The sequence below is a fragment of the Carassius auratus genome, chromosome 29, assembly GCF_003368295.1.
Source record: "Carassius auratus strain Wakin chromosome 29, ASM336829v1, whole genome shotgun sequence".
NCBI classification, from domain to species: domain Eukaryota; kingdom Metazoa; phylum Chordata; class Actinopteri; order Cypriniformes; family Cyprinidae; genus Carassius; species Carassius auratus.
The window spans coordinates 2172067-2184287 of NC_039271.1; the positions used below are offsets into that span (position 1 = coordinate 2172067).

The window sequence follows — 12221 nt, forward strand, 5'->3', positions numbered from 1 at the left end:
TATGACATATTTGTATTTATTTAGAAGTAATTATTTATAATAAAATGATTGCGTGTAAAATGTAACATTCATTTATTTACAATATAATTACAGAGTACAGAATAGGCCTGGCTGCTGTGAACTAATAAACAGAACAAACAGGTTAAACAGAAAGAAGCAGCACTGTAAACAATAAATACAAAAAGGCCACGTCTAATTTATAAATTTAACAGTGTATGGTGACACTTGACTTGAAAATATGTAATGCATAATTTAAATCTAATTACATTTCTGTTGGCCCTTTGATGTAGGTATACACACATTTTGGCTACAGGAATTAAAGGCTGAGGGGTAGAACAAGAACACACAAAAAAGAACAAATATATAGGCTAGATGGAGTTTAACTTCATACATTTAAGGGTGAAGTTACATCGTTTTTTCTGAAGTATATCCTCTCATGCCTATTCCACAGTCCTCCTCGTTGGCTGGATTGATCTGTCCTTCAGCTTCCCTCTCTTCCTCTTCATCCTCTTCCTCCTCGTCTTCCTCCTCCTCCCCTTCCTCACCCTGTGCTGCCCCTCGACCAATCTTAGGACCCTTGCAGATTTTGAGGTGGCGTGTGAGGTGGTATTTAGTGAGAAAGCCCTTGTTGCACTTTTCACAGATGAAGTCCCGTTTCCCGTCGTGAGAGTTCAAGTGTTTTTTCAGATGGTCGGTCTTTAAGAATTGTTTGTCACACTTTGGACAAGTTATCTGGCGGTCTCTGGAATAGACGAAAGATAAGCAATGAAACAAAGGGGCTATTAATACAGGTAAGAAGATTCTATGTTAAGAAAAATAAAATTACATTATTCCATATGTCTGTAAATCATATTTAGAAATTTTTTCAAACTGTCCTCATTTGTAAGTCGCTTTGGTTTATAGCAGTAATATTTTCTATTATTAGTTAATTATAATATTATAGAATTATGCATAGCATTGATTTATAAATTTGAAAGTAATATTTAAAATGTATTTGAATAAATATGAAATACAGCCTTACAGTGAATGTGAATACATGTGCTGTTTGAGATCTTGTTTCCTCACAAACATCTTGTCACAATGGTCACATTTAATGTTCTTGGCACCAGTGTGTATAACCATATGAGATTCCACATGTGCTTTCTGAGTAAAAGACTTCCCACATACTGTACACCTGAAGTTCTTCTGACCTGCGGAAAAAGAAAACACATGTAATTCATGAACAGAGCAGTAATGATGACAGCATATTCTCTCTGGCCAATAAAGAAAGTTAATAGCAGTTCTATACTGAAAGTTCTTTCACTGAAAACAAATTAACTTCAGGTCATACACCACTTGATTTCCATAATGTAATGCATTTCCAAACAGGGTCGATTTGATCATAATGGATATGTTTAATAGATCTTAAAAAAGTAAGATCCATTTATATTTCATATTGACTTTGGAAACAGTATCAAATGCAGTTTTCAGAAAAGTACGTATGTACAACTTGCGCATTTACCTGTGTGGATTCTCAGGTGTTTTCTGAGATTGCTGGGATCACTGAAGGCTTTGCTGCAGTAGCTGCACTTGTGTGGTCTCATGCCCATGTGCCCCATGAAATGCACATTTAGCTTAGTGGATGTAGTGAACGCTCGTGCACACATGCTGCATTTAAACTTCCTCTCGCGACCGTGTCCGTGGCTGCTACTGCTGCTGGAATGTTCATGCACATCAGAGTGGCACTGCCACTGTGGGGAGGAAGCGGACTGGGACGGCTCGTTGGTCACCTTCTCCTGCGACTGGGATTGGTTGTGTGTAGCGTGAGCAGGGTGGTCTTGGGTGGGGCTGTGGCTCTGGGCATGGCTGTTGAGGTGAGATTTCAACTCTGTGAAGGAGGCACACTCTTTTCCACAATGACATATCTGGCCCTCTGGCACTCTGGGCACACCTGAAGAGACACAGAAACAGAATAATATATACGGATATACGATACAATTATCTTCTTACAGGTTAGGGCAGATCCATGCAAGAGGAAGCCCACCCAGCTGTCTGCTGTAGTCCCTGCTGTAATAGAACAACAGCTCCTGATCTGGTAGAATCTCTCTGGACGTGCAGAAGTACAGCTTCCCGTTGCCAATGTATGCCACAAGATTCTGCTCCTCACTAGTCCTGCAAACAGTGTTGATTTTAGTGTGATTGTTTTCACACATTGAATGCTTTCAATATAGACTTAACTGACATGAAAAAGTTTTTTTAAGGATAAAGTGATGTGGTTACCTTGCTTTCCGTACAAACATCATCCAGTTGCATTCATGCTCATCTGTCGTCACAATACAGAACTCTTGGATGTCATTGTGGAACATCTACATTAGATTAAATACACAGTGAGAGTGAGTAAAGCCATTTTTAGGATTACAACATGACATGTCAGTGTTATAGTGAATAAAATGATAGATGGTAGATTATGCCATTTATTCTATGCTACCTTGGAATAGTTTGGTCTGTAAAATGTTTGTATATTGTGAAATATTATTACAATTTAAAATAACTTTTCTATTTGAATATATTTTTAAGATGTAATTATTCAATGTTGAAAACATTTGTAAATGAAATAAATGAAAATTGAAAACACTGCTTTATATTTTTGTGTATTTTTTATGAATAAAAATTCAAAAGAACAGAATTTATTTGGGAAAAAAAGTTGTATTCATTTTATCTTATTTAACTGTCTTCACTGTCACTTTTTAATCAATTTAATGCATCCTAGCTAAATACATAAAGACATTTAAAAAAAAAAAAAAAAAGACTCAAAACTTCAGAACAGTGTACATTCAAAACTATATAAGTTTTGAATGTATATAAGTTTTGAATGTACATTGTATATAAAAACAATAGTATGGCTGTATATCACTTTAAAATTTTTAAGTTTTAAAGTATTAAAATATTTTTCAAGTACCTTCCATATTTGAGGAGTATCTTTATCAGACCAGTCTGTAAGTTCTACACTGCTACAGTGCTGTCCGACCATCGGCCCGAAGCAGGTCCTGGAGGGTATGGTCTCTCTAGCAAACACACCTGAAGGAAACCAAAAGTAGCTTCAGCAATCCCAACACAACAAAATCCTCCATTTTCAAAAGCAAATGGACTTTACTTCCCATTAACTACATTTAACAAGCTAACTGGTGAAGTCCCTCACCCAAACAACAGTTAGACTTTGTTTTAAGATGCCCCTGTACCCTACTTACATAAGATTACTTATACCCTACATTTAAAACTATTTATTTTATTTCTTAGTTTAAATGTATTTATTTATTAAAATAAATATCAACAAAACCTTAATATAAATGTGTCCATAACATATAATAATAAACTATAACAACTACAGGCTACCCTTTGTTTTATGGTGTCATTATAACAGTACAATTATACAAATTAATACTATTAATATGAATTAACAATATGTACTTACTAGAAAGTTAGGGTTAGGATTAGGGTTTGGTTTAGGGTTAATTACTTGTATTTATGATATTGGATCATTAATACAAGCATAATTTAATGTTATACATTTAGTAAGTAAATGTAAAATGTTAAAAAAGGACACTGCAAAATAAAGTGTTATTTAACTATATTGTGAGAATTGTATACAAAGCATTTACCAATGGGTTCATCAGCTACAGAAATGCGGAGGCACAGGGGGCGGGGCAGAGAGAGGCGGGCTCTGCTCTGAATGGGTGTGTCTGGGATGAATGTGACAGATCCATGCTCAGGGCAGTCCGACGGATATGACCGTTCACATAAAGTGCACCCTAAAAGACAAATAAAATACATTAGATTGGACTAAAATACATCCACTACTCAAAATCAGCATGCAAAACTTACATATGTTGAAGGCACTGGCCATGTTTTCCTTGTTAGATGTTGAGTCTTCTAGTTGCAAGGTAGAGTTCACCAGCACCAGACTGTTGTCCGGTCCAAGAGACACTTCTGCAGTGATGGGTGACACGTTAACAGACTCAAGTCCCATTCCTGAAGGTCCATGTAGAGATACTGCTTCTAGTTGAGCCTGTGATGTCATGGTCCCTGTGAGCACCACACTAACCACCCCAGAGCTCAGTTCTCCAGTGGAGTGCAAGGCTTCACTCAGCGTCCCTGGACCGCCGGCTCCTGTACTGCTGGTTCCTACTCTGCCGCCCATGTGCTCCTGCTCCATCACCACCGGGAGCTCGAGACCTGCTCCATGCAGGGGCATAACACCTCCTGAGGAGTCCACACCTGCCAAACCCTCATGAGGCTGAGGTCTGGTACCCAGCTGCTGCTGGGTTTCTGCCACCACGACACCCTCCATTGTGGCCAAGTCTTCTTCCATTCCATCAGGAGACATCGGACTACTTACACGTGACTCCATGGTTAACCCGGTGGTGTCCAGCTGCACTTCGTGAGAGCCTCCCTGGTGGAGACCAGCCTGGCCTCCTACCTGTCTTGTGTCTAGAGTCACCAGGCCTTGTTCTAGAGGGCCGCCGTGGCCGCTATACGGGTCTAAGCCAGATGGGTTGTTGTTGGACACGGAAAGAGTCCCATCCATGTTAAGGCTGCTGGGATGAATGTACTGGGGAGGAGGACGATCTGCCAGATATGACAGAATACCTAAAGATATATAAAAAAAAAACAACAACAAGATATGTTTAAAGATATGTTGAAATATGTTTAAGCAGATATAAAATATTTTATATGACAATTTAATTAATGCTTTAGAGCTAATTAAGCACATATAAATGTAATTTTGTATGTATAGATTTAAAGAAATTCTACATGTAAAAATGTATGGCAAAATGGCAAAGTGCATATATTATTTTTTTCAATAATTGAATTATTTAAAAATGTATTTAAACATTGATAATAAATGCTTAATTTGCTCTAAAGCTTTGATGAAATGTATTTTTAGCAGAAATATATATATAATACATTCTATAAAAAAATATTTGTTTCTGCCAACAAAAATGAATGAAAATGAATTTGCTCTAAAGCTTTACTTAAAATGTATTTTGACAGAAATAAAATATTTTTTAAAATATCATATTTCTACCAATAATAAATTTAACACAAATTATCTACATATATCTTTTTTTGTTGTTGATAGACATGTTCTTTTTTAATACATTTCTATATTTTAAAATGGGTTTGAATGTTGAATGTTTCATAACATTTAATCTTGCGTGATTAATCAAACACAAATCTCTCTCTGTTTGACAATAAAGGTTGAACAGTGCATCCAGGATCATTGCAAAAATATGTTTGTTATTAATATAAGATACTACACTGTATTATTAAGAAATTCTAGATTTGTGTTACATTATGGGAATCCCTGGGTTCAAAAAGATTGTAAGCCCCTGGTTTGAAGTACACCTTAACAGTTTTCCTGCAACATTACCTGGAAGGATATGTCGGAAGTAGCTGCTCTCCAGGTGAGGGTATGGAGGAGGTGGTAATGTATAATTTCTCTCTGGAAGGCCACACATAACACCTCTGTCCCCTAAATGTCCCATTGGTAACATCAGGGACAGTGCAGAAGGAAGAGGCCCAAGTGATGGACCCAAGCTGGGTATAGCGACTGGCATGCCTGAAATAAAGCCAGATAGTGTTACATCTCCATACATTAAAGTTCCCACACCATAACAAACAAACATCATGCCAACATATGTATACATATCTAAGAGGTATTCGAGTCCTGACCTGGAGTGGTGATGGGATTGTGTGTTGGAGATGTGGGGAGGCAGAGATGACTTGCACTCACAGGCGGCACACTGAGCTGGTCCATGCCCACTGGGCTGAGGTTCATATCATTCATGCTGGACAGAAGAAATGTTATTGCATTTGAAATACAACTCATATAGTGCTTGTGCTGAAACAGAAGTGAATAAATGATATGTTTTTCTTACCTGACAGCACAGATCACTTAAGGCATTGATGTGATTGATGCATTCTAGGATCTGGAAAAGGGAAGGATTCATCTTTTAGGAATTAAAACGTATAGTTTAGATCACAATATTATGTCATCAGCCTCTTTAAGACAGTTTTTATACTCATTCTGGCTATTAACTGAATTGACAAGCTGTTTTAGTGACTTAACTGATAACGAAATAATAATAACTCATAAATATCTACAAAATATTTAAAGAAATATGTATGTGTAACAGACATCGATAAGAAAGAGCCAGTGTTTGAAGCTACTGAGTTAGCCACTTAACTCGCCTAAGAAAAATGCAATAACAGAAGGTGCTAATCTCAATGTGTTTATATTATTTAAAAGACAAACAATTCATTTACCTACAATAAAGGACCTATGTTAAACCTTCCGTGGAAAATTGGTGGTATGAAAACAAAAACATGTCTAAAGGCAAACAATTTGTGACTCACGGCGGGGTTATGTTTTAAAATAAGAGTCCCTCAACATGTTCCGTCAATACAAACAAGCCAGACTTATTTATGTTTGTATTTATTTATTTAATGAACAATATAAACTACCATAGATAACCAATAATATTGTAGGGAAAAAAAATGTGGAACGGATTAAAATACACAAATAGGTCAAATGCACTGATCTATGTAAAAATGCCAAAATTACGTACACAAAATTTCAAATAATTATTTAAAAGAAAATATATATCTATTTGATTTGTTTTATGAAAAGTTCAAATAATTTGTAAGGGTAGACATGCCTCTCTTTCCGACTGTATGACCACAAAGGCAATTTAAATCATTTTTGGGGGAAATCTAACTTTTGGTTTGAAATATAATCCCAGTTTCCGGTGACCTTGCGCACAGGAACAGAAAAGCGCTGTGTTCCTCTCTGAAAACCTGCTGTGTAATCTCGCTTCTATAGTCTCTAACCGAATTTACTACAAAGAAAAAAAAGCAGTCATGCCTGATTATTTAGGAACCGAGCAACGCAAAGTAAAAGAAGAGGAGAAAGAAGACAAACCAATCCGATGTAATTTCTTCTTTGCGAGGCCGTTTGGGATTTTAAATTAGATGAATTAGCAGACAGATTAGCATTTAGTGACTAGCCGCTCTGCAGTCGGAATTTGTCAACGAAAGCCTAACCAACTTGACTAAACTTATTTAAATGTTTTTCCCCCCATTGTATTCAGACTTTATTTTAACTTATTTACCCTACTGTTCATTATATGAGTAGTCAGATGTCTCAGTATTAGTTATGTCAGTGTGTAACTTATGCATATCTCATTTATTTATCTGTCTTGATCTGTGTTTTATTTCTCAGCGTTGGATGAAGGAGATATTGCACTGCTGAAAACCTATGTAAGTATTAGTACTCAAAAGATATTGGTAGTCAAAAGATGTTTTGACATGGAGTTCATTTAGTATAAGTTATAGCGCAATGTTATTGTAATGAATTCACTGTTTTTTATTGTGAATAGGGTCAAAGCACGTATTCTAGACAGATTAAACAAGTGGAAGATGATATTCAACAGCTTCTGAAGAAGATAAATGAGCTCACAGGTAAGTGCGCTGTCATTGCGTTGTGGGGAATTAATGTTATCGATCACTGCTTCGTAAAACCCATGCATTGATGCTGTATTTTGTGTGTCTTGTAGGTATTAAGGAGTCTGATACAGGTCTGGCTCCTCCAGCACTATGGGATCTGGCTGCAGACAAACAGACTTTACAAAGTGAACAGCCACTGCAGGTGGCCAGGTATGAGAGGATGAGAACATTTGTTATTAAGGGTTACCCTTAAAGGAATGGATTATTTGATTATAATATACAACCTTTTTAAAAGCAACAATGCCTTTTTTCAGAAGTGATGCATTAAATTGATTAAAAGTGGCACTAAAACATTTAGTTTTATGTTTCCACAAAAAAAGCCGCACAACTGGTTTCAACATTTATAATATTTAGAAATGTTTCTTGAGCAACTGTAATAAATTGTAATATTTCACAATACTAGTTCTTCCTGCGTTTATAATTAAATAAAAGCATCCTTTGTAAGCATAAGAAAGCACAACTTTTTTTTAAAGAAATCTTACCAACACCAGACTTTTCAATGGTATTGTCGTATATTATAAAGTGGTTAAATGATATGTAGATCAGTATCAGCCATTAAAAAACTCTGTTTTTATTTGTTTATAGATGCACCAAGATAATCAACTCTGACACTGAGGATCCAAAGTACATTATTAATGTGAAACAGTTTGCCAAGTTTGTGGTGGACCTGAGCGATCAGGTCGCTCCAACTGACATTGAGGAAGGAATGAGGGTTGGGTAAGCAGGAAATAAAGGATCAGACATTTCTATATTTACTCTATTAAACTTTTCAGCTTGTATCTAAAAGAGTTACATTCTGTATCTGTCAACAGGGTTGACAGGAATAAATATCAGATCCATATTCCTCTGCCACCCAAAATCGATCCTACTGTGACTATGATGCAGGTACGAAAAAGCTTAGACTGCTTGGCATTATGAATGTAAGGCGAGGCAAAACTGCAGGAATAATTATGCACTGTACATAAATAGGTGGAGGAGAAGCCTGATGTGACCTACAGTGATGTTGGAGGCTGCAAAGAGCAGATCGAGAAGCTGAGAGAAGTGGTTGAGACCCCTCTGCTCCATGTGAGTCACGACTACATCCAAAAGTACCTATTAAAAATAAACTGTAGATATTATGTGTATGAAATACTACCTCTACTTTTAAAATCAATCTCTATCTTGCTAATTCCAGCCTGAGCGCTTTGTGAACCTGGGTATTGAGCCTCCAAAGGGAGTGCTGCTGTTTGGACCCCCTGGTACAGGGAAGACCTTGTGTGCACGAGCTGTGGCTAACCGTACTGATGCCTGCTTCATCAGAGTCATCGGATCCGAGCTGGTTCAGAAGTATGTTGGAGAGGTACGTGCCTTTTCGATCAAGCTGTTAAAAAATAGTGCATGGAAAAAGTCTGTATAACAACATGTTTTTGTGTCAAATCCAGGGTGCCAGGATGGTTCGTGAACTGTTTGAGATGGCAAGGACCAAGAAAGCCTGTCTGATCTTCTTTGATGAAATTGATGCCATTGGAGGTAAAATGAATCTGATGCTAGTCAGGGTCAGAGGATTCCGGCTTCTTTTGGCCATCTCAAACGGTGTTGCCTGAAAAGTAGGACAAAGTAGTGCAGTTCTGTGTGAATAGCCCCTTATTATATTTAAAGGGATAGTCAAGTCAAAAATGAATATTCTAGAATCATTTACTCACCCTCATATTGTTTCAAATTTGATGTTCTTCTGAATGTTGGTAACCAACCAGATTTGTTTCACATTAATGTGACATAAATCAAGTCTCTGTTATTATGCTTGTGCTCCTCCTACAGGTGCCCGTTTTGATGATGGAGCTGGAGGAGATAATGAAGTGCAGAGAACTATGCTGGAGCTGATCAACCAGCTGGATGGATTCGATCCCAGAGGAAACATTAAAGTCCTGATGGCCACCAACAGACCAGACACCCTGGATCCCGCTCTGATGAGACCCGGCCGGCTGGACAGAAAGATTGAGTTCAGCCTGCCTGACTTGGAAGTGAGTGTTAGCTACAATAGCTAGTAAATGGTAGCTATTTTGTCTCTAAAGATAGACATTGTATAATATCACATTCTGATAGATATTGAGATGCAAGTAACGATTTGTGCCGTTTCTAGGGACGTACTCACATCTTCAAGATCCATGCCCGCTCTATGAGTGTGGAAAGAGATATCCGCTTTGAACTTCTTGCACGTCTCTGTCCTAACAGCACAGGTGAGTTCACACAATTTAAAGAATATTTGCATTAGCCTAAACATGGAGGCCTTGCAAGCTATAGGTTAACATCGCTCACTGTGTTTTTCTTCTCTCAGGTGCTGAGATTCGCAGCGTGTGCACAGAGGCAGGAATGTTTGCCATCAGAGCTCGTAGAAAAATCGCTACAGAGAAAGACTTTCTGGAGGCTGTGAACAAGGTCATCAAATCCTACGCTAAATTCAGCGCCACCCCTCGCTACATGACTTACAACTAAATGTTTTTCTCCACTTAAATGTTTTCTGCCTGATAATTCAAGGATTCCCATGTGTCTCGTCACTTTTCTTGTGATATCAATGATTAAATAAAAACATTTATCCTTAGTACATGTCCTCTTTTTATTGCTTAAAAAATATTTTCCCTTCAGGTTTGGTATACTGGTATTCAATATGTAATAAACTAGTGGTAAATATAGAAAATTATATAAATAGGCACTTTTTAAGGAATAAACATTTAATAATTTAGAGTATTGAATTGATTTACATTTATTACACAATATCTGAAATCCACACAAATTAAATAGACAAACTGCACCACATTATATTCAGTTTCAACTAGGAACTTTGGGGGATGTGGGCGGGGGGGCTTTTCTGGCGAGCATTTCCTCAGAAACATCAGATTAAAGTATTTCACGAAACAGAAAGCAGCATGCTCGCCAACAGTGCAATTATGTGATCAGGTCTAAAATATATTTAACATATTAGTTCTTTTATTTACAAAATACTACAGCCAGAAAAAGTAGACTTTAAAAATATATAAAATATAGAGGAAAGAAAAACTAGCACATGGTCAACAATCATAAAACTTAATTTCTATCATAAAAATAAGTTGTAATGTCAATAAAATATTTAGACCAGTGCTAAAAAAAATAAACACTGGGCAAGAATCCATCTACAATAATTGCACTTAAAAGAACTGAAGGTACAGAGTGTTTTACAGGCGTCAGTAACAAATTGCGGTGGAGCTTATGATTATGGCTACTGTAATAATACATCATATTGAGCTCAACATTTGATGGTATATTCACATTAAATAAAGTGTTTCCATCAAATACATTTTGGCTTGCTCACTGTTCTCCAGTCTACTCTCATTATGATATCCAAAAGTGATATCCATTACTAAAGTGACTAAGGAGTAACAGTACTTGTACTTGTTTTAGCATGACTCGATCCATATTCTGCCACCTAGTTTGGTCTTTGTGCTCACTGGACGTCCTTCGAGTGCCTACAATGCAACACTGCGTCATGAATGGTGGGAAAAATGAGGTCAGGGGTCACGGGCTCACAGAAGAATTTAAGTGTCCTGAGATCAGAGAGAAGGGTCCCTGCACAACACAAACATATCAAATACGTTACAAGGATCTTAGGAAAGAATTAATAAGTTAAATTAATATATAGTAACATTATAGTAAAATTATGTATTATGTATTCGTTTGACATGTCAACATGACCATTTATTAGTTCCAACTCTAGGTGGAGATGTTTCCCACATTAAGCAGATATATCAGAATGAACTTTAACCTACATTATTAAGCATAGAAACTGGTGGAGTTTAATCATATTATAACATGTTATATTACAGAAATGTATACATGTATAAATTAAATTAATTACTCACTACTACATCACTATTCGGTAAAAAAAATATTATATTAGACACCAGCCAAATTACCTGAATAAAACCTCAGAAATAACAACAATAATAAAAATAATAATAATAACTCAAACACATGATGTGGGAAAAAATATCTATTATATTATAGGAATGTATATTATAGAATATATTATACGTAACTTATATACATGTAAAAATTTAATTGATTACTGCTACATCCAGCAAGTCACAACTCTGATGTTCAAAAATAATTGTAAATATATATCCATGTAAAAATGAAAGCATTTCCTTACTGCTACATCCAGCAAGCACAACTTTCACGTCAACTGTTGCAAACTCCTTTATCACCTGCAGAAAAACAGAGGAGAACCCTTTCAAAACTTATAACCACAATGAATCAATATGGTTTCTACAATATTGTGTAATGAGGTGTTTAGGGTGCTTTTAGGTCACTGGATCTATGTTTTTTTGTATTCATTGAGCAAATATCATGAATCAGATCACTTAAGTAATAGCACACCATTTCTCAACAAGCCATATCAAATCAATAGTGCAAAAAAATAAGGGAAATTTAACATGTTGAAGTTTAATATTACAAGTTAGAAGTTTGTTCAAACATCTAACCCCAAAATATGAGAAACCGTAAAGCTGCTCAATTTGCAACAGCACAGCATGTATTAATAATAATAATGTATTAAGCCAGATTTCCCTATTCAGTCTTTAAGTGCCTCCTTTGAGAATAAACGCTGTTGACTTACTGATTTAATGGTTTTGGCTCCTACAGAGTCAATAAAGTTGACAGGAGTA

At 36.4% G+C, this 12221-nt stretch overlaps 2 protein-coding genes and 1 long non-coding RNA gene across 5 annotated transcripts; 1 reads left to right on the top strand and 2 right to left on the bottom strand.

Moving 5' to 3' along the window:
• Positions 1-57: 57 nt before the first annotated feature.
• Positions 58-6398, bottom strand: LOC113047830 (PR domain zinc finger protein 4-like). Of its 3 annotated transcripts, none has more exons than XM_026209155.1 (12): positions 6307-6398; positions 5919-5969; positions 5713-5828; positions 5411-5599; positions 3862-4626; positions 3639-3788; positions 2939-3057; positions 2260-2345; positions 2024-2151; positions 1502-1930; positions 1022-1190; positions 406-742 (listed from the first exon to the last, which is right to left on the bottom strand). In XM_026209155.1, the coding sequence occupies exons 3-12, from the start codon at positions 5825-5827 to the stop codon at positions 406-408; spliced, it is 2487 nt and encodes an 828-aa protein (XP_026064940.1). In that variant the 5' UTR covers position 5828; positions 5919-5969; positions 6307-6398. The 3 variants fall into 3 exon arrangements, with proteins under 3 accessions (XP_026064942.1, XP_026064940.1, XP_026064941.1); XM_026209156.1 differs by having other exon boundaries at positions 6311-6328; XM_026209157.1 differs by lacking the exons at positions 5919-5969; positions 6307-6398 and having other exon boundaries at positions 58-742; positions 5713-5827.
• Positions 6399-6791: 393 nt separating this feature from the next.
• LOC113047835 (26S proteasome regulatory subunit 7-like) lies at positions 6792-10123 on the top strand. The gene is made up of 12 exons (XM_026209162.1): positions 6792-6970; positions 7262-7299; positions 7419-7500; positions 7596-7695; positions 8131-8262; positions 8358-8430; positions 8515-8610; positions 8720-8884; positions 8967-9054; positions 9343-9545; positions 9665-9761; positions 9860-10123. The coding sequence occupies exons 1-12, from the start codon at positions 6901-6903 to the stop codon at positions 10015-10017; spliced, it is 1302 nt and encodes a 433-aa protein (XP_026064947.1). The 5' UTR covers positions 6792-6900; the 3' UTR covers positions 10018-10123.
• A 775-nt stretch (positions 10124-10898) lies between these two features.
• On the bottom strand, positions 10899-12221 carry LOC113047836 (uncharacterized). Its single transcript, XR_003276354.1, has 3 exons — positions 12173-12221; positions 11708-11762; positions 10899-11124 (listed from the first exon to the last, which is right to left on the bottom strand). It is a non-coding gene; the product is annotated as an uncharacterized LOC113047836 (long non-coding RNA).